Source organism: Geotrypetes seraphini, chromosome 3 (assembly GCF_902459505.1).
Source record: "Geotrypetes seraphini chromosome 3, aGeoSer1.1, whole genome shotgun sequence".
Classification (NCBI taxonomy): domain Eukaryota; kingdom Metazoa; phylum Chordata; class Amphibia; order Gymnophiona; family Dermophiidae; genus Geotrypetes; species Geotrypetes seraphini.
Genome location: NC_047086.1, coordinates 3671119 through 3698967, shown reverse-complemented (window position 1 = coordinate 3698967; position 27849 = coordinate 3671119). Strand labels below are relative to the sequence as shown.

General features: G+C 44.4%; 1 protein-coding gene across 4 annotated transcripts in view; it reads right to left on the bottom strand.

Annotated features, from left to right (window-relative positions):
- FYN (FYN proto-oncogene, Src family tyrosine kinase) overlaps positions 1-27849 on the bottom strand; it is a 148698-nt gene that overhangs the window by 35115 nt on the left and 85734 nt on the right. For 2 of the 4 annotated variants that reach the window (XM_033939823.1, XM_033939824.1), the window contains 6 exons: positions 21888-22145; positions 17292-17388; positions 14919-15017; positions 11451-11554; positions 4936-5085; positions 140-304 (listed from right to left, as the gene is read on the bottom strand). In XM_033939823.1, the coding sequence (XP_033795714.1) occupies positions 140-304; positions 4936-5085; positions 11451-11554; positions 14919-15017; positions 17292-17388; positions 21888-22134 (862 nt within the window). In that variant the 5' untranslated portion in view covers positions 22135-22145. The remainder of the gene's footprint in view (positions 1-139; positions 305-4935; positions 5086-11450; positions 11555-14918; positions 15018-17291; positions 17389-21887; positions 22146-27849) is intronic. The other 2 variants (XM_033939825.1, XM_033939826.1) reach the window with 1 other exon arrangement.

The window sequence follows — 27849 nt, the reverse complement described above, 5'->3', positions numbered from 1 at the left end:
AGGAGCCTGGGGGTCCCAGCTGTAAAACCACGTGAAGGTAGCTCTCGTGGTTTCCTCTCAGTCTCTCTATTTTCACCTTCCATCTTTCTCATTCTCCCCAGACGGAGAGGTTATTTGGGGAGGATGCTTTGCTCCATACCCATCCACACTTCCCCAAACTGCCCATTCCCCAGCCTCCTGATGAGCTGCAGGGACTCGCGAGGGATCTCCCAGACATCTCGGGTTTTGACAGACAGGTCAGCGAGCCGTGGCATCCCTTTGTGGCAGGGCACGACCAAGCGACAGCAGAGGCCGGCGGCTCTTTCTGATGGCAGGAAGGCAGGCAGCAGAATGAGAAGGAAAGAAAAAAAGCAGCACATGTGAACTAAGAAGGCAAAAGCGGCAAAGCACAGAAACCCTCGCCATCGCTCAGCGCTGCTTCATTCCGAGTGAAAACAGTATTAACAGCAGTTCTGGCAAATTGCAGCAACAGGAATGCAAACGGCTTTTGGTTTGGCTCTTGTACCCACAAAATGGGCCACCAAAGGATACGCTAGAGCGTCACTGTAGTTTCTGAATGCTACATCATTTTTTTGTCTTTTTTAAAGAAGTGCAAGGAATGGGCGTTCCTGCCCTGACTGGTTAGCGCACAGATAACGCAGGCGCCCTTACGCATCAAAATAGATATCAATAAGTCATTTTTAAAAAGAGCCATGTGCTAATGCACATGTAGAACCAGCAAACCAAACCATGGATTAATTAGATCGGGCTTCCTAATAATTACGGAGAAAAAACCAGGGGTTATTATCACCTGGAAAAACTCTATGACACAGGAAAATCCATCCTTGGTCCAGAAAAACTCTGTTTAATGTACCAGTTTTCTGTATCGGTCTCTCAAAAACTTATTTCTGTAAATTTTTTTATAGATATAGGAAACCAGCACTTATTGTATTAGAGACACTCTTTCCTCTGGTGTCGGTAAAAATCTCAGCAGTTTATGATACGATTGTAATGCATAGGAGAGAAATGAAAAACATACAAGGCCCTGTTTGGCGTTATTGAAAAATTTTTCATCAAGAGAATCTTTGAAGCGGCAGCTCGTGTTTTCAATAATCCCTAGTTTGTTTTGTGAATATCTTTTTGGTGGTTCTATATAGTCTTTAGATATTCAGCTTGTTTACATTTATTTTTAACATTAGCACATGGCCATTAATGTAAAAAAACTAAAAGTTGGAGTTTTTATAGCCATTAACATGCAGGAAAAACTCAGGTGAGGCCTATTTTTACCGCAGCTTAGACAGGACTAAAATCGCATAATTATCCCAGGATGAAGTGGAAGGAAAGACCCGCTATGGAAACGAAAACCCCTTTAATGGGCATAAAAGAAGCACTTTTACAGAGCGTTTGCCACGGGAAGAGCAGGCATTATGCATAAACATGGGTTCATATCAATTGCATGACTGAATATACTCATGTAAGTAAACCTGTCCCCAAGTCAGTACATGCTATACATGTACTGTGGGTGGTGATTTCTGGGAGTGCATTTTGGGCAGAGCAGGGATGGAGTGGGGCTGTATATTTGTATTTTATAAAATGTGTGTACACATAGCAGACTCCAGGTGTCTTCCGAGGGCAGCCACACTTTCTTCTAGAACATGTGAGAATATCTACTGGCAAATCCACCTATTCTCAGCTGCCACTGTTGTGCAGGACCTCCTCAGTCCATTGTAAGCTGGCCAGATGAATCCTCACCCATGGGAAAATGGAACTAGAGGGGCTACATACCAAAACATGGCTTTGGTGGCAACAAGTCTGAAATTATGATTTGCCCACTTTTTCTTTTGGAGGCAGACTGGATCTGAAGGTAATGGAACTGGATTCTAAACTTCAAATAGATTCTGGTGGACTGATTGGCCAACTTACTGTCATGCCAGGAGTCCTTTTCTAGACGGCAGTGTGAGGTCAATGGATGGACAGAAGTCTAGGCTCCAGCACTGCAAATCTCTTCTATGGAGGCCAACCTCAGGTGGGCTACTGACGCCACCATAGTTCTAACATTCTGTGACAGGACTCGAGTCAAGACCAGTTTGGGCATAAGTGAAGAAAATGCGGTGGAAAGTGTGCATTTACCAATGCCAGCCCCCATTCTGTTCGGGTGAAATGAAGCTAGATAGACCTTCTTTGGGTTTAGGAGAGGAAGAGGAAAGCACAAAGGTGGGGAGGAGATGAGAGGACAGGAAGAGAGGATGGGAAGAGGGAGGCACAAAGGAGAAGAGAACAGGAGGATGACACAAAGGAGAAGAGGAGAGGAAGAGGAAGGCCCAAAGGAAAATGCGGTGGAAAGTGTGCATTTACCAATGCCAGCCCCCATTCTGTTCGGGTGAAATGAAGCTAGATAGACCTTCTTTGGGTTTAGGAGAGGAAGAGGAAAGCACAAAGGAGGGAGGAGATGAGAGGACAGGAAGAGAGGATGGGAAGAGGGAGGCACAAAGGAGAAGAGAACTGGAGGATGACACAAAGGAGGAGAGGAAGAGAAGAGGAAGGCCCAAAGGAGGGAGGAGATGAGAGGACAGGAAAAGAGGATGGGAAGAGGGAGGCACAAAGGAGAAGAGAACAGGAGGATGACACAAAGGAGGATAGGAGAGGAAGAGGAAGGCACAAAGGAGGGAGGAGATGAAAGGACAGGAAGAGAGGTGAGAAGGAGAGGATGGGAAGAGGGAGGCACAAAGGAGAAGAGAACAGGAGGATGATACAAAAGAGGTGAGAAGGAGAAGATGGGAAGAGGGAGGCACAAAGGAGAAGAGAACAGGAGGATGATACAAAAGAGGAGAGGAGAGGAAGAGGAAAGCACATAGGAGGGAGGAGATGAGAGGACAGGAAGAGAGGTAAGAAGGAGAGGATGGGAACATAAGAACACAAGAATTGCTGCTGCTGGGTCAGACCAGTGGTCCATCCTGCCCAGAAGTCTGCTCACGCGGCGGCCCCCAGGTCAAAGACCAGTGCTCTAAAATGAGTCCAGCCTCACCTGCGTACGTTCCAGTTTAGCAGGAACTTGTCCAACTTTGTATTGAATCCCTGGAGGGAAAAGGGAAGGAAAGGCAGGGGAGGAAGAAAGAGGCACCTAGGAAAAGAGGGAGCAGGACAATGCATCCTCTAATATTTCTAGAAAGCTTTAACGTCTGTAGCAGCTGCCTGAAGCAGGCTGGTGGGCGGGGGAAAAGTGCAGGGCCCACAAGACTTCACCTCCAGCGTCAATTCTAACGTCGGAGAGGAAGTTCTGGGCCAGCCAATCGCATTCGGAAAAACTGAAAGGGGACAGATTCAAAACAAATGCTAGGAAGTTCTTCTTTACCCAGCGTGTGGTGGACACCTGGAATGCGCTTCCAGAGGACGTAATAGGGCAGAGTACGGTATTGGGGTTTAAGAAAGGATTGGACAATTTTCTGCTGGAAAGGGGGATAGAAGGGTATAAATAGAGGATCACTGCACAGGTCCTGGACCTGTTGGGGCCGCTGCGTGAGCGGGTTGCTGGGCACGATGAACCTCAGGTCTGACCCAGTAGAGGCATTGCTTATGTTCTTATGTTTTTATGTTAGAATTGACGCTGGAGGTGAAGTCTTGTGGGCCCGGCGCTTGTATGTGTCAGGCCTGGCTCGGGGAATGATCAGGGAGAAATTGGCGTGCTGGCTTGGGGGGGGGCAGGGGGAGAGAGAAAGAAAGAAAGACAGGCAGGCAGGGGGTAAGAGAAAGGCAGAAAGAAAGGGGGGGGCAGGGGGAGAGAGAAAGAAAGGCAGAAAGAAAGAAATATTGGCTTTACAGAAGAAGGAAGTGCAACCAGAGACTCATGAAATCACCAGACAAAAAAGGTAGGAAAAATGATTTCATTTTCAATTTAGTGATCAAAATGTGTCCATTTTGAGAATTTATATCTGCCGTCTATATTTTACACTATGGCCCCCTTTTACTAAACCGCAATAGTGATTTTTAGCGCAGGGAGCCTATGAGCGTCGAGAGCAGCGTGGGGCATTCAGCGCAGCTTCCTGCGCTAAAATCCACTATCGCGGTTTAGTAAAAAGGGAGGGGGTATATTTGTCTATTTTTGTATAGTTGTTACGGAGGTGACAGTGATTAGAGTCATCTGCCTTGACCTCTTTGAAAACCCCCGAATACAAATGATAATTAACATTTTTGCTGCGTACAGTGTGCTTTGTGTTTGCTTGTTTGTTTTTTAAAAATTTTATTGTTGGTAGATCATTTTGACTTGGTCATTTTGAAAGTAGCTCGCAAGCCCAAAAAGTGTGGGCACCCCTGTCCTAAAGCATGTAGTAGCAAATAGGGCACACTGGAATAAAAAAGCATTATGTCACAACGACTGGTTAACACAGAGTAGGAAGAGAGACCCTAGTAATGAGTGGTGCACCTTTAATTTCTACATGTGAATAGATTAGCATATTTTATCATCTATGGGTGCACCTGGGAACTCCATCCACGCCCTGTCCAAAATCTGCCCCCTATGGGCCTACTGGCACAGTTGCACTGTGATGTCATGACACATTCTCTTACACTGCTCGGTGTTTTATTGGAGGCGTTCAGACATATCTGTAAAAATGACCCGCTAAGCGCCGTCAAAGCAGATAAAGGTAATGCTACAAAGTGCAGTCAGCAGGCGGTGACCCTTTCCACATAATCCAACATCCGTTTGCAGTATTATCCCAGGTTTGAGTTTTCCCCAGGACTGCAAACCTCCCTATCACAACAGCTTTTGCACGTGACCCTCTGGCTGCAGACTTTTATTCTATTAGGACAGGGTAGAAAGAGAAACATGCATTTCTCTACTCCTGCTGTAATATCAGCTATACTTTTCAAAACCAAAATGCAAAGAGGCTCCCCCAACCCCCAATCTCCACTCTCCGAGTGGCTGCATCCACAGAGACATGTCTCCTTGTGAAAAGGTACCTGAGTAATGCCGAACCAGTTGTTGGAGGGTTTCAAACTGGGCTCTAGTAGTGATGTAATAGCCCCCATTGTCCAGTTTCCGAATTTTGTAATGCTTGACATGGTCTCCCTTCGTGTCATCCCAGTCCCGGATAGACAAAGAATAAGCCCCTGCAGGAAATACAACAGTATACAATGTCACCATGGTAGCACTTCGAACGAATCTATGCATTTCCTGTTCTGCATGGACCTGGTATGCCAACATTTCTTGTATCTGGGAAAATTACTTCAACTGCCCTAATACTCTCATTGTTATTGGGGAATAAGCTAAAGGGGTTAATTAATTAGAATGCAAATCATTTAAAAGTCATTCTCAGGCGGCACTTGGTTTGATCAGAACCATAGGAGATATACAGTAGTTCTGATGGACATACAATAGGAAACAGAGATTGGTATAGTGGGGATCTCAAAGTCCCTCATTGAGGACCACAATCCAGTTGGGTTTTCAGGATTTCCCCAATGAATATGCATTGAAAGCAGTGCATGCACATAGATCTTATGAAATCCTGAAAACCCGACTGGATTCAGAGCCCTCAAGGAGGGACTTTGAGATCCCTGAAAGCTCCTATTTGAAAGAAAAACTTCTTCAAAGGAGGAAAAGCAAGAGATAACACGAAGTAGAGTGTAGTAGAGTAGCAGCCATTTCTTGATCATACACAGGAATGGATAAAGAGAGGTGAACTGAAACCCAAGGACAACCCGGGTCCCAAGTACCAGACAGAAACCCAAAGAGTAGCAATATTCCAGAGCTCAGATTGTGATATAATGAAACCTCATTCCACCAATAAGAGACAACCTCATCAGTGATGTCACAATGGCTCGATTGTTCTATACTTGGCTCATATAAGTTGCCGTACTGGGACAGACCAAAGGTCCATCAAGCCCAGTATCCAGTGGCCAACCTGGATCCCAAGTACCTGACAGAAACCCAAAGAGTAGTAACATTCCAGAGCTCAGATTGTGATATAATGAAACCTCATTCCACCAATAAGAGACAACCTCATCAGTGATGTCACAATGGCTCGATTATTCTATACTTGGCTCATATAAGTTGCCGTACTAAGTTGCCGTACTGGGACAGACCAAAGGTCCATCAAGCCCAGTATCCAGTGGCCAACCTGGATCCCAAGTACCTGACAGAAACCCAAAGATTAGCAACATTCCAGAGCTCAGATTGTGATATAATGAAACCTCATTCCACCAATAAGAGACAACCTCATCAGTGATGTCACAATGGCTCGATTGTTCTATACTTGGCTCATATAAGTTGCCGTACTGGGACAGACCAAAGGTCCATCAAGCCCAGTATCCAGTGGCCAACCTGGATCCCAAGTACCTGACAGAAACCCAAAGATTAGCAACATTCCAGAGCTCAGATTGTGATATAATGAAACCTCATTCCACCAATAAGAGACAACCTCATCAGTGATGTCACAATGGCTCGATTGTTCTATACTTGGCTCATATAAGTTGCCGTACTGGGACAGACCAAAGGTCCATCAAGCCCAGTATCCAGTGGCCAACCTGGATCCCAAGTACCTGACAGAAACCCAAAGAGTAGCAACATTCCAGAGCTCAGATTGTGATATAATGAAACCTCATTCCACCAATAAGAGACAACCTCATCAGTGATGTCACAATGGCTCAATTGTTCTATACTTGGCTCACATAAGAATATACGAGTTGCCGTACTGGGACAGACCAAAGGTCCATCAAGCCCAGTATCCTGTTTCCAATGGTGGCAACCTAGATCCCAAGTAGTAAAAACAAATTCTATGCTGCTTATCCTAGGAATAAGCAGTGGATTTCCCCAATACATCTCAAGAATGGCCTATGGACTTCTCTTTTGGGAAATTAGCCAAATCTTTTTTAAACCTTGCTAAGCTAGGAATGTCTCCCCACTTTTGATTACACACGCTTGAGTCAGCAATGGTCTTGGGATTTGGGGGTTTCCATATCTGCGGATCTTTTGAGTTGTAGCCTTAAATTGTCTTTCCAGATGCGTTTATCGGTCGCTCTCTGGGAACTGAATTACTAGATGACCATGAGGTTACATGTGTCTCCCAGGCGCGCACAGCAAATAGTGCTACAATTAGATGCTCGCTGCATTAACTGTAATCTTCTGGGAGCCATCTTGGGGCATATGTTTTTTACATGTCCACGAATACGTGCTTTTTGGGGGAGGATCTTGGACCACATTTCTTTCCTATGGCACGCCTGCTGTATTGTAAATCCTCAACTTTTGTTTTTCCAGTGCTGGGTGCTCGCCCCGGTACCTAAGGGGTTGTGCTACTTTTTGCGGAAAGCTATCTTGTTGGGGAAAAAAGTTATCCTCTTGTGATGGCTGGAGGTGTCGCCCCCCATCTTTGCAAAGTTGGCGAGCGACCATGATCCAGCTATTTCAGATGGAGTGACACATGGGTCCCAAATATGGAATCCAGGGCTGGCCAGCGTTTACAAGACATTTGGTCTCCTTTTTGGAATACTTTAACCCCTACAGCACATAGTTACTTACTCAACTTGAAATTTGCTATACCTTTTCCTGTGTTCTCTCTCTGGGCCTCTCGGCCCAAAATTTGGCTTACTAGGCCATGGCAGTGCCATCAAGATTCCTTGCTACTACACACCTGATTCTGGAGGGGGGAAGGGGGGAGGGAATCGTGGTGGGGGGGCGGGGTGAAAAATTACAAATTGTTCTAACATAATAATTGCCGCTGCTGGGTCAGACCAGTGGTCCATCATGCTCAGCAGTCTGCTCATGCGGCAGCCCTTTGGTCAAAGACCAGCACCCTAACTAAGACTAGCCCTACCAGCGCCTGTTCTTGTTCAGCAGGAACTTCTCTAATTTTGTCTTGAATCCCTGGAGGGTGTTTTCCCCTATAATAGCCTCCGGTAGAGCGTTCCAGCTTTCTACCGCTCTCTGGGTGAAGAAGAACTTCCTTACGTTTGTACGGAATCTATCCCCTTTCAACTTTAGAGAGTGCCCTCTTGTTCTCCCTTCCTTTGAGAGGGTGAACAACCTGTCCTTATTTACTAAGTCTATTCCCTTCAGTACCTTGAATGTTTTGATCATGTCCCTTCTCAGTCTCCTCTTTTCAAGGGAGAAGAGGCCCAGTTTCTCTAATTTTTCACTGCATGACAACTCCTCCAGCCCCTTAACCATCTTAGTCGCTCTTCTCTGGACCCTTTCGAGTAGTACTGTGTCCTTCTTCATGTACAGTGACCAGTGCTGGACGCAGTACTTCAGGGGAGGGCGCACCATGACCCGGTACAGCATGATAACCTTCTCCGATCTGTTTGTGATCCCCTTCTTTATCATTCCTAACATTCTGTTTGCCCTTTTCGCTGCCGCCACCGCACATTGCGTGGATGGCTTCATGGACTTGTCGATCAGAACTCCCAAGTCTCTTTCCTGGGAGGTCTCTCAAAGTACCGCCCTGGACATCCTGTATTCGTGCATGAGATTTTTGTTACTGACATGCATCATTTTACTCTTATCCACGTTGAACCTCATTTCCCATGCCGATGCCCATTTCTTGAGCTTGATTATGTCACGTTGCAGATCTTCGCAATCCCCCTGTGTCTTCACTACTCTGAATAACTTCATATTATTTGCAAATTTAATCACCTCGCTTGTCGTACCAATGTCCAGGTCATTTATAAAGATGTTGACGAGCATGGGTCCAAGCACCGAGCCCTGAGGCATCCCACTGGTGATGCTCTTCCAGTCCGAGTATTATGCTCTGCAGATTATTGTGTTTATGTTCTTGTTTGGCTTGATTTGTTTTCCAGACTGTGTTGTGCAATACAGATGATTGATAAAAAACAAACAAACACCTTGCTAAGCTAACTGATTTCACCACATTCTCCGGTAACAAATTCCAGAGTTTAATTACACGTTGTGTGAAGAAGAATTATTTTCTTGGGCTTGTTTTAAATCTATTACTTAGTAGCTTCATCGCATGTCCCCAGATTACACAGCCAAATATTTCTGGCTAGTAAACCACACCCCTGAGTAAAAACACTGACTTTGGCAGTGGTAAAGAATCAATGATCCCCAACTCAAGGAGTGAACCCCTTCTCACCACAACCATGCCTCTTAGCAGTCCTCTGGATGAATGATAGGGATTCTGTCCTTCTGGCTCGCACTGTATGCACAGCTGGCCAACCAGACAGAGATAGCCTCAGACCTCAGCCAGCACTGGTAGATGGTCACTCTTAGTTATTAGCTTGCACTTCTCTGTATTGTGGGATAGAAAGAGACTCAGTACTTAAATGACATGGAGAGACAGTCTCTTTTCAGAGCTCTAAGATCGGTGTCTGCAAACTCTTCCTGATCCCAGACTTTGGTCCACTGTACTCAGGTGACTGTCTTGGCCCAATCCGATCACACATTCCTCCTGTCCAGGAGATGAAAAGCAGGTTTGAAGACCAATCAGGTATGTGTTGGTTCCAGCGCTGACCAAGGAGGCCCACAAGTCTTATCTCCTACTTGTGTCATGGTAAATCTGTCTTCTTAGCAACTTTGCACTCAGAGGTGAAATGCAGATGTTCTTTGGAACGCCAGAGTCCTCCTGATGGCAGTCAGAAAGTACGTTCAAGAAACAGGCGGGCAAGCGTGACAGTTTGGTTCAGGCATAGGCAGAGCTTGGTTCATAGGTTTCAGTTGCACAAAAGGCGACACACCAGTCCCAAGCAATTGCTCTGTTAATTGGGAGGAGGTTCTTAAATACTAAGACATGAGTCCAGGAATATTTTCAACTGAATTGGGAGTCAGAGGCTGGATTAAAAAGAATCCTCTGACACATCTTGCTAAGTTGCCAATCCATGTCACATCTTATGACCTCCACAGGGAAGCTCTCTTTGGTAGTAAGCGTTAGCACTACATCCAAGGGACTAATAAGATCATACTTAACACACCCTGCTCAGGGATGCTGCCCCCAAGAAACATTCTTTGGAAGAGCCCATTTTGGATTGGAACAACAAAAGCAGCTAAATCACTTTGTATACTGGTCTTTGAAGCAAACTCACCAGAGCAGTCTACAATATAAGAACAATAAAAACAACATCACACATAATTGTACAGACCTCAAAAGTGTAAACTAGCTGTTTCAGTACTGCAGCACCCTTAAATTGCTAATCCAGAATTTAAAATGCTGGCCAATGTGACATCAGTTTTTAACAAGGACTCATCTCTCCTGCTGGAAAAGCATTGTGCTCGAAATTCAGTTGTTGTTCTTGTTATTTTTAGCACTACTATGATTATCAAAGTTATTATGCTTTATTTTATTATGATCAGTATTTATTCTTACTGTGACCATAGGGAAGTAATGCTTTCAAATGTTAGCAGCCTTTCCTGTACTGTGATAGGCAAGGGACTGTCATGTAAGGCAGTGGCCACAGGAGGGAGCTTCGTGTCCCTGCAGGGCTGGTATATAGGTGTTGTACATCACTGAGCCACTAGAGGAAGCTCTGGGACCCTGATTCAAGCAGGAGGACAAGGGAAAGCAAGGCTTATATTCAGGTGGAATACAGTTCCCAGGAGGCTTAGGAGCTAGGAACTGCTTCTTTGCAGCTCTAGGAACATAAGAATAGCCTTACTGGGTCAGATCAATGGTCCATCAAGCCCAGTAGAGCAATTCTCACAGTGGCCAATCCAGGTCCCTAGTACCTGGCCAAAACCCAAGGTGTAGCAATATTCCATGATATCAATACAGGGCAAGCAGTGGCTTCCCCCATGCCTTTCTCAATAACAGACTATGGACTTTTCCTCCAGGAACTTGTCCAAACTTTTCTTAAAACCAGCTACGCTATCCGCTCTTACCACAACCTCTGGCAATGTGTTCCAGAGCTTAACTATTCTCTGAGTACAAAAATATTTCCTCCTATTGGTTTTAAAAGTAATTCCTTGTAACTTCATCTAGTGTCCCCTAGTCTTTGTAATTTTTGATAGAGTGAAAAATCGATCCACTTGTACCCGTTCTACTCCACTTGTGAGAAGTATGTTGGATGTCTAAGGGAGGGGGGAGGGGATGGCATGGTTGAGCAGACTAGATAGGCCATATGGTTTTTATCTCAATTGAAATGGATTAGTGAAATAATGGATCCCTGCAGATGATCATAGGGAACTAAATGAGCCTTAGAAAAGCAAGCCAAGAAAGTTTAACACTAATGAATGCTTCTTTTCATCCTTGAAGATGACAAGCAGGAGATCAAAACTGAGTAAGCAATCCTTTGAAATGCTAACTACAGATCATTAAGATAAAAGGCTATCACTGTCCTTATCAAATTGCACAGTTAGTTTCAGTACCAGGACCCATAGACTAAATGCTCATCAAGCCCAGCACTCAGTGGCCAAAACAAGAAACAGGGCCTGGTTGTACAGAGCTGCCACACTCCAGAAGACTTTCTAAAGCCATGTGTGTGTGTGTGTAAATACATAGCATGTGACAAGGAGGAGCCAATGACTGACCTACCTTTGGTGGTTTCACTTTCACGGATCAGGTAGGTACCTCTTGGATTGCCAAAGGACAATAACTGCCTCTCAGCATCTTTACGACCCAGTTTGCCAAAGTACCATCTGTGGAAGGAGAGCATGACATGAGATCTTGCTGGTAATTTTCTACGATGACACTAGAAAGGTCGGTGATTGTTTAATTGATAGTACTGTATGTGATGGTGTCATATCCAGACAGATTACATACAAAACTGAACGAGGCAGCTGTATAGAACCCCTGCTGTAATGAGCATCAAACATCCATTCAGGAAGTGGGCACAAGAAACATTTTCTCCTTGTGGACAGGAGCAGTCATGTGGAATTTGGGGCTTTGTAGGTGCAAGAAACCACAGGCCACTCCTTTAGTGAGGTGAGGAGTGGCCTAGTGGTAGAGCTGCTGCCTCTATACCCAGAGGTTGTAGTTCCAAAGAAAATTCTTAAACTATATGTGACACGTGCTTGCCCTGATAATGGAGATCTCCATTGAGTTTTGCCTCCTAATCAGAATTTGTAGTGTAGTAGCCTCTGGATGTGGAACTAAAGCCTGATGACCGAGGTGTATTTTAATAAGACCCTCTGAAGTCTACTGGTCCAAAGTCTGTGGAAACTACATAGAATAAAAAGCAATGGGATTGACCCCTTCCAAGTCAATCAGGCAGATGTGGTTCCGATGACTCTTGTTTTCATCACATTTTCCCATTGTTTACTTATCTGACTATTCTAGCAGCTCTATTTTTGCTGGGTCCCCAGTGTACCAAGTCATGCCAAATTCTCCCCTATAGGTCAAACTACAGTAATCCAGCCTTGTCTATGATGGTCTCCAATTTAGCAGCTGGATATGCACCACCATGATATTCGTCATCTTGGGAGGAACTTGAAATGGCCGTCCTCTTGTCCTCGGATGGGCCTGGTTGTCCTGCAGCCATTCTCTGACTTTATCTTTTGGGCTTAGCTCCTTGCTCAGCCTACATCACAACACAGACATGGGGGCAGCCACTTCTTGCCTTGGGATCGATAGCATGGAATGTTTCTACTGTTTGGGTTTCTGCCAGGTACTTGTGGATTGGCCACTGTGGAAACGGGATACTGGACTAGATGGACCATTGGTCTGACCCAGTAGGTTTATTCTTTATGTTTTTATGGGCAAATAGGAAGATATTTAGCCATGGAGTCTGCCAACATAGGGTTCAAAAGAAATAGGGATAGAGGATGGGAGCTACTGTACCATGCTGCTACACCATCACATGGTCCTCCTAAAGAGCATTTTCTAACCTTCAATGCACCAGCCTCAATCCTCTGCTTGTACTTGTCCCACACTGTGTGTAAAGAACCCAAGTCCTTTGAGCAAACACGACCACTAAAAGCCCTCAAGATCTTCATATTACCTCTCTAGCTATTCTCTACAATTCATATAATTCTGTTATTCTGTAACTCTGTAATTCTTTATTCATTGTAATTCTGTCCTTAAACTAACCTTTTGTAATCCGCCTTGAACCGCAAGGTAATGGCGGAATAGAAATCCCTAATGTAATGTAATGTAATGTAATAGTGTACATGGCAATGGTTTCACAGTATCTTGACTCTTCTGAGGAGGTACACACATAACCCCCAACCCCAGCACTCTGCTTAGAAACATAGAAACATGACGGCAGATAAAGGCCAAATGGCCCATCTAGTCTGCCCATCCGCAGTAACCATTATCTCTTTGAGAGATCCCATGTGCCTATCCCAAGCCCTTTTGAATTCAGACGTGGAGGGGCATAATTGAAAGGGACGTCTAAGTCCATTTACGTCCATCTGGTAAAAACGAGTTTGTTCAATTGGTTTGTAAACTAAGAATTTTTATACCTCTCCTAATTCAACCAGTAATCTTAGGATCTATATAGCTTTCCACTTCTTCCATTATGTAGATTGTACTGACGACTTTGAACTGTGACCTCTTCGCTGATTGTCCAGCGCTGCTTGTTGTAAACCGCCTGGAACTTTCATGGCTTTGGCGGTATATAAGAATAAAATTATTATTATTATCTCGCAGGTCGTCCAAAGTTAAAAAGAGCTTAAGACACATTTTCGAAAGATACGTCCAACTTTTTTTCATTTCGAATATCATCTAATTATACGTCCTGCCGATCTGATCGTCCAAGCCACTAAATCATCCATCTTTATACCACATTTCCGTCCAAGTCCAAAATGCCTAGAACAAGACCTGTTGGACATGGGAGGGGTCTGCAAAGTGATGGACTGCATACCCAGACATGCCACCTATAATAGTGGGGTACCTTACAGGGCACTGCTGTGAACTTCACAAAAAGGGTGCCATGTCTTCTTCTCCCTACAGCTCCCTTATAGGTTACGGCGAGCCCCCTAAACCACCTCCAGAATCCCCTAGACCCACTTATCTACCACCCCAATAGCCCTTATGGCTGCAGGAGCCACTTATATGCCAGTACAAAAGGGTTTTGGGGGTGTATAGGGGAGTGCACATGTTTCAATATCAATGCAGTGATTACAGGGGCTTATGGGCATGGGTCCCTAACCCACCCCCAAGATGGTTTAAGATGCCTCTGTGCAGCACGACTAGGCTTTCATAAGAACATAAGCAATGCCTCCGCTGGGTCAGACCTGAGGTCCATCGTGCCCAGCAGTCCGCTCACGCGGCAGCCCAACAGGTCCAGGACCTGTGCAGTAATCCTCTATCTATACCCCTCTATTCCCTTTTTCAGCAGGAAACTGTCCAATCCTTTCTTGAACCCCAGTACTGTACTCTGCCCTATTACTGCCCTATTACTTCCTCTGGAAGCGCATTCCAGATGTCCACCACACGTTGGGTAAAGAAGAACTTCCTAGCATTCGTTTTAAATCTGTCCTCTTTCAACTTTTCCGAATGCCCTCTTGTTCTTTTATTTTTCGAAAGTTTGAAGAATCTGTCCCTCTCCACTCTCTCTATGCCCTTCATGATCTTGTAAGTCTCTATCATATCCCGTCTCTCCTATGCCAGGCGGCCAGGTGATGATGGTCTGGAGGCAGAATTTTAAAGTTATGATTAATATTTTTATGGCGGGGGGTTGGTGATCACTGGGGTAGTGTGTGGGGATCTGTTTTATGTATTTGCAGTGCTTATCTGGTGACTTTAGGTGGGTTTTTGTGACTTAGACCATGTTTTACATGTTTTACATGTTTGCCTTTCATGCTGCTTTGTAATTATGCTGTTTTAATTATTTGTTTTACTGGTGACCTCCCTGAATGACTTTTCTCAGTGTACGAGACATCTCCAGAGAGAACCTGTATGAACATTTCTGAGCTGTTCCACTCAGTCTTTTCTAACCATTAACTAAGTGCATAGGTGGGGTGGGGAGGAGAAGAAGCAGTTTAAGAGTGCTTAAAGCAGGTGATACCCTCATCTCTCAAGAGCAGAGTTTTACCATGGTCCACAGTGAAAACAACTCACTCTTCTGCCTGGATGGAGTCCACTGGAGCCACATAGTTGCTGGGGATGTAACCAGTTCCTCCAGTCATTAGGGAACGAGCCTCCCACCAGTCGCCTTCCCTGTGAGGAAAGAAAATGTTAAAGAGAGCGCCAGTGAGTCAGCCAAACCCCAGAAACGTCACAGCTATCACCAACACAGGTTAGGTGGCGGATGTCAGCGGCTCTCTTTAGGTTGCACTTGTACTTGGGCACTTTCTTATGGAATAGTGCCTAGTGCACAGAGGCACCTTCCATTAACGATGCACATAAGTGGTGTCCTCCTCTAGAACTACCCCAATGGGTTATAATGAGAAAGACATGGGGAAAGCCTCTGCTTGCCCTGGATCGGTAGCATGCAATGTTGCTACTCCTTGGGTTTTGGCCAGGTACTAGGGACCTGGATTGGCTACTGTGAGAAGGGGCTACTGAGCTTGATGGACCATTGGTCTGACGCAGTGAGGCTATTCTTACAATTTTATAGGTGATGAGTCACAACTGTGTCAGACAATCGTGCGTGGACAATGCTGGGCAGACAATTGTGCACAGGATGTCAGGGTGCTGGATTGAAACGCTATTTTAAAGTGCTCCTAAGATGTGTGTGGGGGGAACCCCCCCACACTTTAGTTAGAACTATTGGTGTTCCTGTTGGGGGTGGGTGGGGGGAACCCCCATTACAGAGGAAACTATAATTTTACCCCCCAAAAGAGGGAAAAAGGCTGTTTCCTCTGTAATGGGGGGTTCCCCCCAACACCCTCCCAACAGGAGCGCCAACAGTTCTAAGTAAAGTTGGGGGATTACCCCTACCCCCATCGGAGCGCTTTAAAATAGTGTTTCAATCCAGCATGCTGACATCCTGTGTGTGATTGTCTCATGTGGTTTAGTCTATGCACCAATTTTATAAGCGACTGGAGCACATAGGACAGAAATTTGCACACTTCTTGTGTATAGAAACTTCAGCCACTCCACTAATCACTTTTCTCTTCCCTGAGTAAATTTTATTTACCGCTAGTGCTTGGTTTCAGTGTATCACTAGTTTCTAATCCAGTTCACCATCAGGCACACATGGACAGAACTGGGAGGGGGGAGCATTTTCTCTTAGGCTTCTGTGGCTAACACCGTGATTGTTGCATTTCTCTGAGTCTCAAGGAGAGCATACCATTAGATGGACTTGTACAGGGAGGGGAAGCAGAGCATTTGTTGTACATATAGAGAATTTGGTGAGATTCGCTTGGAACTGAGTACCATCATTTCCAATGGTGGGAACAGTGGCAGAGGGAAGTTCCTCCAGGCTTGGACACATTCTTCTATCTTTGGGGACAGAAACGAGCTTCCTTGACCCCTTTTCTCCCTACTGAGAGAGATGTGAAGAAGGAAGGAACATCACATGTTGTCATGGGCTCTCTGCAGCCAAGGCATACGGAAAGGGATTGCACTGCATGCATTAGAAAGAGCTTTTAAGAAGGCCTAAAACCTGAAATCAGCATAGAGGAACCTTAGCTGTAGGCCCGGTTCCCTTTAGGATGAGCAGGAGATCTCTGCACAACGTCCTGCCAGTGGGGGGTGCTGTTTCACTATCAGATTTCCAATTGCCTGTCATCTAGCAATTGAAAAGGGGGAAGGGATTTGATATTTGGCCTTTCCATATGGACCCTTATTTTGTACCTTGGACAACGGAGGGTTAAGTGACTTGCTCAGAGTCACAAGGAGCTGTAGTGGGAATTGAACCTGGGTCCCCCGCAGCTGCATGAACCATTCGGCTACTTCTCCAGACAGAACTGAAGCACGACCTTCCAATGCAATTCAGCTTAAAGGGAGCAGTGGATGTGGAAAATCTGGACCCCCCAGGCCTGCCCAGTTCTGCCCTCCCTCCCCCACTGACTGCTTCTGTCGGGCAGTGAGGAAGTCTGTACATACGCGGACTTCCTTCCTGCCCGAAGCGATTTGAGGAAGCTTTTCAAAACCCATCCATATCCCCAGACATGTCCTCAAAAGGAGGACATGTCCAGGGAAATCCAGCTGTGGGGGAAGTGAGGGATAAAATTTAGGATCCGCACAGAGGCTCCTTAGCTGGCTGGGATAGCCTTCCACTTATAACCCTGGGTCCCTCTGCTGACCACCATAGGCAGCAGCCTCAACCATCCCCTCTGGCTGTAACCCCCACCCGGGCATCTTCTTTGGCTGTCTTGATTAGATTGTCAGCTCATTGGATCAGGTACCACTCTAGAAATAATCAGCAGTAGCAGTATAAGCACAGAGGATCCTTAAGTGTATACAACTGACCAAAAAAGCACAGGTCGTAAGACTGAAAGTTTATCCTTCTCAGCCAGAGTGTGGAGTGTTTGTGCTGGAACTTACGAGCTGTTAAGTATCTGAAATTTCTCTCCTTTCTGGAAGGTGAGGTCGTCCTCAGTTCTGGCTTCATAGTCGTAGAGTGCAACGAAGAGGGTGACACCTATGGAGGAAGAGAGACAGGTCAGCCCCGGCTGAAGATGTCCTCAGACATTAGCAGTCATCAGTTGACACTCTCCTCTCTCCCACCACTGACTGTCTCTTCCCCTCAATTTCTGTCCCTCCGTCTATGCTTTTACTCTGCTTTTGCCCCTCTGGCTTTCTATTCCCTTGATTCAGTGTCTCTTTTTCTGGGGACTGAGTAAAATCTGGAGCTCACAGACCTTAACAGCACATCCTTAGAAATCAGCTTCCTGCAGCTTTGACAGTGGTAGTTTCAGGTGACAATTTCACTTTGACGGACCACAGGGCACTTCCCCTTCCAAACCCCACGGATCTGCTTTGACAGACCTGAGTGCAGATCCGTGGAGCTTGGAGGGGGAAGGAGTGCAATGAGGTCTGTCAGTTCAATTAACATCAGAAACCACAGCTGTCAAAGTGGAGGGAAGCATATTTGGGGGGGGGAGGGGAGAAGGCATTGAGGTCCATCTTCAGGGGGGAGATATTGGGGTGTTTTCATGTTAAATTGAAATCCCAATTCGCAGCTGCTAAATTTTTAAGGATCTGCTTCTGTTTGAAATATTTATTAAATGTGAAGCCGTTCTATTCGAAAGGGAGTGGGGGATGCGAAGATGACCAAGATGTAGCCTAGAGGTTAATGTCACGGCCTCAGAGCCTGATGTTCTGGGCTCAAAACCGAGGTAAAACCAGATTGACAGAGGCAGATCTTGTCGTCTGCTCAATCTGATTTGTGGCCTCTGCAGGAGGGAGGGGAGTGCTTTAAGCTCCCTCGGAGTGAAATGGTCACCTGAAACCACCACTGTCAAAGCTGACCATGTTTTACCCAGTCCCCCTTTTCTGTCCTTTCTCCTCTGTCTCTTCCCTAACTCCCTGTCCCTGTCCTTTCCTCTAACTTTGCTGATCTGGTTGTCTCTGCTCCTGTTCCCACTGACTGTCTCTTCACCTGATTACTTCTCGCTCCGGCTGTCTCCTAACCTGCTTCCTTGGACAATCTCTATTCCTCACTCTCTTCCATCTTCATTTTATTCCCTCTTTTATTTGGTAAATCAGCCTTTACGGCTGCTTCAAGCTAATCAGTATAAAGCAGTTTACAATACTGTACTGTATAAGAAAGCCATTGTATTTGCGGTTTCAATGTGTCAGGTTCCTGGTAACTTTCTTTCACTTTTTGTCTGTCCAATTTAGAGTAGATTCAAGAAAGAACGTGAACATTTAAGTGCAGGGGTGAGGTGCTAAGTCTGAAGTCGATAACAGCCACCGGCTCTTATGTCATGCCTAACGAGTGCATGTTGACCCTCTCATGTCAATGCCTTCTAGAAGTTGCCTGCAAAGGAATCGGCATGCACCATTTCTAGAAGCACAACGAAAGACAGTTCTGTGTGCAAATACGGTGAAGGGGTTGGGACACGAGAGCTCCTTATTTCGTGCTTGGGGCAATGAATTCACAAAGAGTTGTAGTGGGAATTGAACTCGCAACCTCAGGGACCATTGGACTACTCCTCTATTCCTACCACCAGTTAACACCATTTATGTCAATAATTGGCTGTTAAATGGGGTTAAGTTGTGTACACAAATTTATACAATGTAGGGGTAAGGCAGCATGACATTTTCAAGACACAGATACTGAAAAGCAGCATTGTCCTCTGGTTGAGAAAACAGACTGTACTTCATTTTACAATACGTAAAGAGGCTGTTCACTCCTCGGCCACTAGGGGCACTTCAGGAGCAGTGACGGCAAGGCCAACTCAACCGTTAGATACTGGGTGGCCACTTCTGCAAAGAATAGCTGCCATCTAGGTCCTGAAACTCCTTCAAAGAACCTTTTGAGAAAGTGGTAATCTTCAAATAGCTTATTTACCCAGTAACTTGCTTTGGGGGGAAGGGGTCATTTTATCAGGTAGCTGGTTTTAAGAAAGGTTTGGACAAATTCCTGGAGGAAAAGTCCTTAGTCTGTTATTAAGACATGGGGGAAGCCTCTGCTTGCCCTGGATGGAATGTTGCTACTCTTTGGATTTTGGCCACCTACTAGGGACCTGGATTGGTCACCGTGAGAACGGGTTACTGGGCTTGATGGACCATTGGGCTGACCCAGTAAGGCTATTCTTATGTGGAACTGCAGTGGGAATCAAACTCACAACCTCAGGGTGCTGAGGCAGCTGCTGTACTCACTAGGCCACGTCTATACTCTGACTTAACCAGCCAAGGTAACTGCATAAAAGCCAGTTCTATCAGAAATTAACTAAAATTTGTCAATAGCTAAATTGAACATAAAAAACCAAAACCATGTTCTTTCCATGGAAAAATGGTCTCAAGCCGCCCCCCCCCCCCCCCTCTACCAATCAGTATCGAGAACGTTCCTCTTCTGGAAGTTGCTAAGATTAAAATTCTAGGTATAATCATAGATCAAAAACTCACTTATCAAAACCAAATAAGTACAGCCTTCGAATTTCCTCGATATATCTTCTTTAAACAGCCTAATACACTCCTTAGTAATATCCAAATTAGATTATTGCAATTTCCTCTATAAGGGCGTTTCTCTTAAGGAATTAAGATGGTTACAAATCACCCAAAATACCGCAATAAAAATCATCACCAAGTCCAGGAAGTTTGAGCATGTTACTCCCTTTCTAAAGCATGCTCATTGGCTACCAATAGACCTTAGAATTACATTGAAAATATGTTTATTAACTTACAAAGTATTAATCTGTCAACTTCCCCTATTCCTAGAGAGAATGCTCATTCCTTACGCTCCGTCAAGAACATTACGATCTGATGACAAAAGCCTCCTGTCCGTCCCATCCTTAAGATGTATTAATACTATCTTTTCCGTTATAGCCTCACAAACGTGGAATTCACTGCCAAAACAATTGAGGGAAGAGAAGTCACTTGATCAATTCAAAGGTTTACTAAAGACACTTTCGACAGTTAAGAGTTCTAAGAGGTTTTGATTATTCTCTTTCTCCCTGTCCTTTCATTGTTTTCTTTCCTTTCACAATTGTAGTTCTCCCACTATCATATCTTTCGTATTTAATAAGCCATGGTTGTCCATGTCTACATTCTTAATTGTTCTGTCTGTCTTCCCCACATATTACTTTACATCGCTCTGAATTTTTGAAATTGTGATTTTATCAAAATATTTATTACACTTGAAACTTGATGTGGTGTCCCACAGCTGGTTAAATGCTGAATATCACATTTCACTGGCTATAAAATTCAATGCCGGAACCTGGATATGGCAATCAAAACGCAGGTGGCAATGAAAATGCTGAGAGCCACCAGCTGAATATCAAGTCCATGAAGCAGTTTGCAGACCTTGCAGAATAGGGTCATACGGTTTTCAAAAGGACACATAGAGCTAGATGACCATTTGACCCTTTAGGCATTTTCATGGGATACCTCTATGATTTTAGGGGTAAACTTTAAATTGTTGATCAGGGCCATGGGGTGTATTACCCAAAGTCTCCTTCACAATACCTTATTCACTGGGGAGGACGTTACACTGTGTCTCAGCTCACAGGATGGTGATTCGTTATCATTCAAGGACTCCCTGGAAGTCTACTAGAAGGCAACTGAAAATGGGATTTTTTTTGTATTTTTTTGTTTTGGACAAAACTGAATTTCTGTGAATATTTTACTGTTAAACCACAGAGAGTGGGGTATGAAAAACTCAGGGAAGGCCACCAGTCTATACTGAGATCAAAACCAGCCTTTATTCAAAGGATATTGGTGGGAAGGGACTCAATATGGCCATGTTTCAGCTGTGAAGCCTGCATCAGGAATCACTCCAACCTCACAAAGAGTCCTAGATCAACAATATGAGTATATGAATAGACGAGAAACCTCTAGCAGAACCAGACACATGAAACAGTGTACCAGCATAAGATATCACAAACCCTAGCGCTTTCTTGAGTTCTGTTGGACATGCATGCTAAGGACACAGTCAGTCTGTTTGGCGCATCAGGATTTTGATGATCTATTTTGGTATCTTTGATTGGATAACTTTGTTTCATCTTTTTCTTTTGTATTTCATGATACTGACTGACTCCTGACGCACACAGGACACCAAAACACAGCCCGTGTCAGATCCATCAATAAGCTGGTATTTGATTGCCCAGAACTTGAAGGCCCTTTGTGCTTTTTTCCTGTTGGCTTGTACTTCGAGTCCCTCTTTACTTCAGCTTTCTTCTTCCCATCAGGGCTATTAAAACACGAGCAGGAGACCACACAGGGCTGGCACTGTGCAGACCCCTGCCCAGGACATATGATTTCAAATGAGGTATAGGGGGAGGGAGGGAGAGAGAGAGAGCAAGGGACAAGGAGATGGCAAGAGAAAAGAAACTTCAACGTTTGGTCAGCCGCCAGTTGTAAAAGTCACTCATTTAAGTGTGGGGTCCTCTGTGGCTGGCCTTGAGCCCAGACCAGGGTTCAAAAACGTTGGCACAGAGAGTGAGAACTGGAATATGTGTTGGAAGAGTGGCTTACCAGTTCCTCCTCTGGTACGTAGTGTCCCGGTGTGAGCAGATGAGTCTACCCCACCAAAGACGGTAAGCGCTTGGCCTGTGGATCCCTGGAAATTGTTGTAGTTTGGTATTGCCGTTGCACTGAAGCTTGGGTAGTGCTGGGGGCTGGGGTCTGTCCCATAGCGGAAAGCCGTGCTCTGGCTCAGGCTTCCATCCCTCTCGTCTGTCAATTTGGCTGCCTCTTTATCCTTACATTGCACACAGCCCATTCTTCACAGTCCTACAAGAAAGCAGAAGAGAGATCCATCATCGTATGCATGGAATAAGTATTTGTCAACCCTTGCTGGTTTCTGTAGACTATTAACTCTTTCATATTCTCATCTTTCTTTCCAAACTGAATTGTACAATTTTTTACCAATGACTTATTTATCACACTTTTTTTCACTAGAATCAGTCACTATTTCTTGCATCACTCAATCACACAATATGTTTATTATTATTACCATTTGTTATACCGCATCACCATATTACAGACCTCAACGGTTTACGTTTGAATTATATCAAATAACAATAATGAGAACTTTGTAGAAATAAGAGAAAAAAGAGCAGACAATCTTGAGTTCAAATTGAATGAAAGAGGAGAATAAGAGCAGAATACATTTCTTGCATCTCCTAGTCACTTGTTTTAGTTCAAGCTTATTGTCAATCTTGATATACTGCCAGGGGGGGGAAGAATCCATCAAAGTGGTTTACAGAAAACAGAAAAGACCTACAATATAATTAAGAAAGGAAAGCATCAAGCATCATGTGTAGAAAAACACATTGAAATGTCCAAGAATGGAAAACCCACTATTGGGTGGATACCATCAAAGTGCAGTCTTGAGGTGGGTTTTGAACCTAGATAAAGAAGGTTCAAGCCAAAGCACAGGTGGGGGGGGGGGGGGGCAGATTCCAAAGATGGGGCCCCATCACATTAAATGCTCTGGTACGGATAGAGGAAAGACAAATAGTATGTGGAGAAGGTCTCTGATATCGTAGTCTTGCGAAGAACGAACAGCTCTTGGTGGACAATATGGTTCAAGATATTGGGCCAGATATGGTTGCTGAGAGTGATATAGTTAAACAACTCGAAGAAGCAGTTTGTAACTTCTGTGAAAAGACATGATGAAACTGTCGAGCCCTAAAGAGAAGGTGAACACTGGATTATGAACTAGGGAGTGCTGGGAAGGTGAAATTCCTAGACGTCATAACTGACTTCTTCTTGGTGCAACTGGTCTAGGAACTGACAAGAGGGGATTCTTGCCTTGCATTCCACTATCTTCCTCAAGGCGTACCCCAAGGGCAATCAGCTCTGGCATGCATTGGGGAAGCTATATTGTAATGACTGATAATGTTTTTCAGTGCTCCAACTGTATTTGTAAGTAGGGCATTTTAGTGATCTTTATATTTATTATCATTACTATTTAAGTCTCTATGCTTATAATGTTCAAATTTGATTATGGCAGACACATGCATACACATTGCGGATATATATGATGTGAGGGGTAAAACCTAGGGTGCATCTGTATGGGGAACATGATTGTGGGATAAAACCCTGGTGGATTCTTATTGATTATTTCATAAGATTCCCCGTAAACTGATCTTATCCACATTGTGTAAGTGCAGCGGTGTTTCAATATATATATATATATATACTAGCTGATTACCCGGCGTTGCCCGGATATTTATTTATCCCAAAATGTCCAACCCCCTACATGTCCCACCCCACTATGTCCCACATGTCCCACCCCCCACGTTACCCCCACCACATGTCCTATATGCCCCACCCCCATGTCCCAACCCCCTACCCTCCACATATCCCAAAGGAAAGTCCCTCTCTTTGGGGCTGAACTTAGACTTAAACGGCATCGGGAGTGTCAGTATTCATCTCTGCGAGCCCGAAAACTATGGGTTGGACATTAATATCTGTCGCTTTTGATAATTTTAACATATCACCCCCTTCCCACCCCCACAGTATTTTACCCCGTCCCACCTGCACAATATTTTTCCCCAGATAGTAAGTCATATGTGTACCAAGTTTGGTTGAAATCTCTCCATGCGTTTCAGAGTTATGCTGAGTATTCATCTGTGAGCCCGAAAACACTATGGGGTAGATACTAAAATCTGTCATTTTCAATCATTTTTACATATCCCCCCCTTCCCACCCCCACAGTGTTTGTCCTCAGATAGTAAGTAATGTGTATGTCAAGTTTGGTTGAAATCTGTCCATGCATTGAAGAGTTATGCTGGAACATACATACATACACACCCACACATATATTCAAATTATAATGTGAAATATTTGACAAAATGAATACAATACAACTAACGCAAAACTTGATTATAAACAACATTTTTAGTTTCACCTCCAGGAGCAAGAACATATAAATTCTTGGGTGAACCCACCCTTGAGCAAGCAACATAGAGTTGTGGGCCGCGAGACCCCCAGAACATATCACCCCAGATAGTGGGTTTTTGAATTACTGTGAGAATGGCAGCTTTTTACATTTTTTCCATTGACATGAATGGGTAAAATCTGATTTTCTGTTTGTAGCTCCGCCCACGTGTGCAGGTGGGCCGCGAGACCCCCAGAACATATCACCCCAGGTAGTGAGGGATCTGCATACCAAGTTTCGTTCAAATCGGTCAAGCCGTTTTTGAATTTCTGTGAGAATGGCAGCTTTTTACATTTTTTCCATTGACATGAATGGGTGAAATCTGATTTTATGTTTGTAGCTCTGCCCACGTGTGCAGGTGGGCCGCGATACCCCCAGAATATATCACCCCAGGTAGTGAGGGATCTGCATACCAAGTTTCGTTCAAATCGGTCAAGCCGTTTTTCAATTACTGTGAGAATGGCAGCTTTTTACATTTTTTCCATTGACATGAATGGGTGAAATCTGATTTTCTGTTTGTAGCTCCGCCCACGTGTGCAGGTGGGCCGCGAGACCCCCAGAACATATCACCCCAGGTGGTGAGGGATCTGCATACCAAGTTTCGTTCAAATCGGTCAAGCCGTTTTTGAATTACTGTGAGAATGGCAGCTTCGGCCCACCTGAACACATGGGCGGAGCTACAAACAGAAAATCAGATTTCACCCATTCATGTCAATGGAAAAAATGTAAAAACTATGTTACTATGTTTTTACATTTTTTCCATTGACATGAATGGGTGAAATCTGATTTTCTGTTTGTAGCTCCGCCCATGTGTTCAGGTGGGCCGCGAGACCCCCAGAACATATCATCCCAGGTAGTGAAGGATCTGCATACCAAGTTTCGTTCAAATCGGTCAAGCCGTTTTTGCGTGATCGCGGCACATACACACACACATACATACATACACACATACATACCTCCGATTTTATATATATAGATATACACACACACATATATACTGTATATTTTTAATATACAATTACAAAAGTTTTGTGCCATTCACTTATTAGAATGACACAGAGCGGGTTTTTCTGTAGAAGTTTTTCTGTAGAAGTTATCTTGAATATTTCGATCATGTCCCTCCCAGTCTCCTCTTTTCAAGGGAGAAGAGGCCCAGTTTCTCTAATCTCTTGCTGTAGGAAAAGGGGACTGAAGGGTATAGATAGAGGATTACTATGCAGGTCCTGGACCTGATGGGCCCCCGCATGAGCGGACTGCTGGGCATGATGGACCTCTGGTCTGACCCAGCAGAGGCAATGCTTATGTTCTTACATTATAACCTTGTCTAACATTTGAGGTGTTTGGTTTTTGTTATTTAAAAATACCATTGTGGAAGCCCAGACCAGATGTATTCCACATATTAAAAAAGGTGGAAAAATGGGAAAATAAGAGCCGGCATGGTTAAAAGGTGAACTGAAAGAGGTTATTACAGCCAAGTTAATCAGAGTAGTGAAGACGCAGGGGGATTGCGAAGATCTACAACGTGACATAATCAGGCTCGAGGAATTGGCATCGACATGGCAGATAAGGTTCAATGTAGATAAGTGTAAAGTGATGCATATCGGTAGCAAAAATCTCAAGTACGAGTACAGGATGTCCGGGGCAGTATTTGGAGAGACCTCCCAGGAAAGGGACTTGGAAGTTCTGATCGACAAGTCGATGAAGCTGTCCGCGCAATGCATGGTGGTGGCGAAAAGGGCGAACAGAATGCTAGGAATGATAAAGAAGGGGATCACAAACAGATCGGAGAAGGTTATCATGCCGCTGTACCAGGCCATGGTGCGCCCTCACCTGGAGTACTGCATATAGCATTGGTCGTCGTACATGAAGAAGGACACGGTACTACTCGAGAGGGTCCAGAGAAGAGCGACTAAGATGGTTAAGGGGTTGGAGGAGCTGCCGTACAGCGAAAGATTAGAGAGACTGGACCTCTTCTCCCTCGAACAGAGGAGATTGAGAGGGGACATGATCGAAACATTCAAGGTACTGAAGGGGATAGACTTAGTAGATAAGGACAGGTTATTCACTCTCTCCAAGGTAGGTAGAACGAGAGGACACTCTCTAAAATTGAAAGGGGATAGATTCCGTACGAACGTAAGGAAGTTCTTCTTCACCAAGAGAGTGGTGGAAAACTGGAACACTCTCCTGGAGGCTGTCATAGGGAAAAACACCCTCAATGGATTCAAGACAAAGTTAAACAAGTTCCTACTGAACAAGGACGTACGCTGGTAGGGCTAGTCTCAGTTAGGGTGCTGGTCTTGGACCAGAGGGCCGCCGCGTGAGCGGACTGCTGGGCATGATGGACCACTGGTCTGACCCAGCAGTGGCATTTCTTATGTTCTTAAAGAATGGAAAAAGGATCCGAATGAAGAAAATAAGAAGATGTACAAGCACTGGCAAGTTGGATGCAAAGCATTGATAAAGACAGCCAAACAAGAACATGAACAATTTGCCGAAGAGGCAAAAATTCATAGTAACAATTTTTTTAGGTACATCAGGGTAGATGGACCATTGGTCTGTCCCAGTATGGCTATTCTTATGTTCTTAAGCAGAGTTTTTGTACTGTGCATGCTTCTAAAACTATGCTGGAAATTTTCCAAGACAGCGTGTTTATCTATATATTGATTCAGCTGTTGCAAACAATGTGATGCTAGCAATAGTTTGATAGAAGATGGTTCTGATACAGCTAGTGCGGTTGATTTTATATTGGGAGTTAAGATAATCTCACCTAGTGGTGTGGAATAGTAACCAGATGGTAGCATGGGATTTATTACATTAGAGATTTCTATTCCACCATTGCCTTGCGGTTCAAGGCAGATTACAAAAGAATTACAAAAAGCGAATTACATGAAGAAGATATCTGGTAATTTCTAGAGGATATAAAGAGTAGATGAGGTTGTTTTGGGGAGTCGGGAAGGTATTGGGAAGTTGTATGGGGGTGGGAAGGAGCTAGCGTTATTAGGTTGTTTGCAGGAATTTCTTAAAAAGTAGAGTATTTCTTTTCTGAATGTTTTGTAGTCTGCGGTCATAATTAGCGGATTGGAGATTTGGCTGCTTGTGTGGCTAGGAGGCCATCATATAGTTTTTTCCGTTTGACTTTGATGCGTGAATGGAGTGTGGGTTTTCCTATGTCTAGTTGATGTAGTTTGGATGAGGCGGTTGTTCAGATAGGTTGGGCTATCGCCGTTTATGGTTTTAAATAGTAAACAGTAGAATTTGAATAGTATACTTGCCGGAACAGGGAGCCAGTGTGAGTTGAGGTATGCCTCTGTGATGTGGTCATGTTTCCTTAATGAAAAGATGAGCCTCAGTGCTGTGTTTTGGATTGTTTGTAGTTGTTTTATCATTGTTGCTCAGCAGTGGAGGTAGAGAATGTTACAGTAGTCTAAAAGGCCTAAGACTAGGGATTGTACTAAAAGCTGGAATTGTGTTCTATCGAAGAATTTTCTAACTTGACTTTAAGTTTCTCATAACTGCAAAAGATTTCTGTATTGTTTTATTGATTTATAA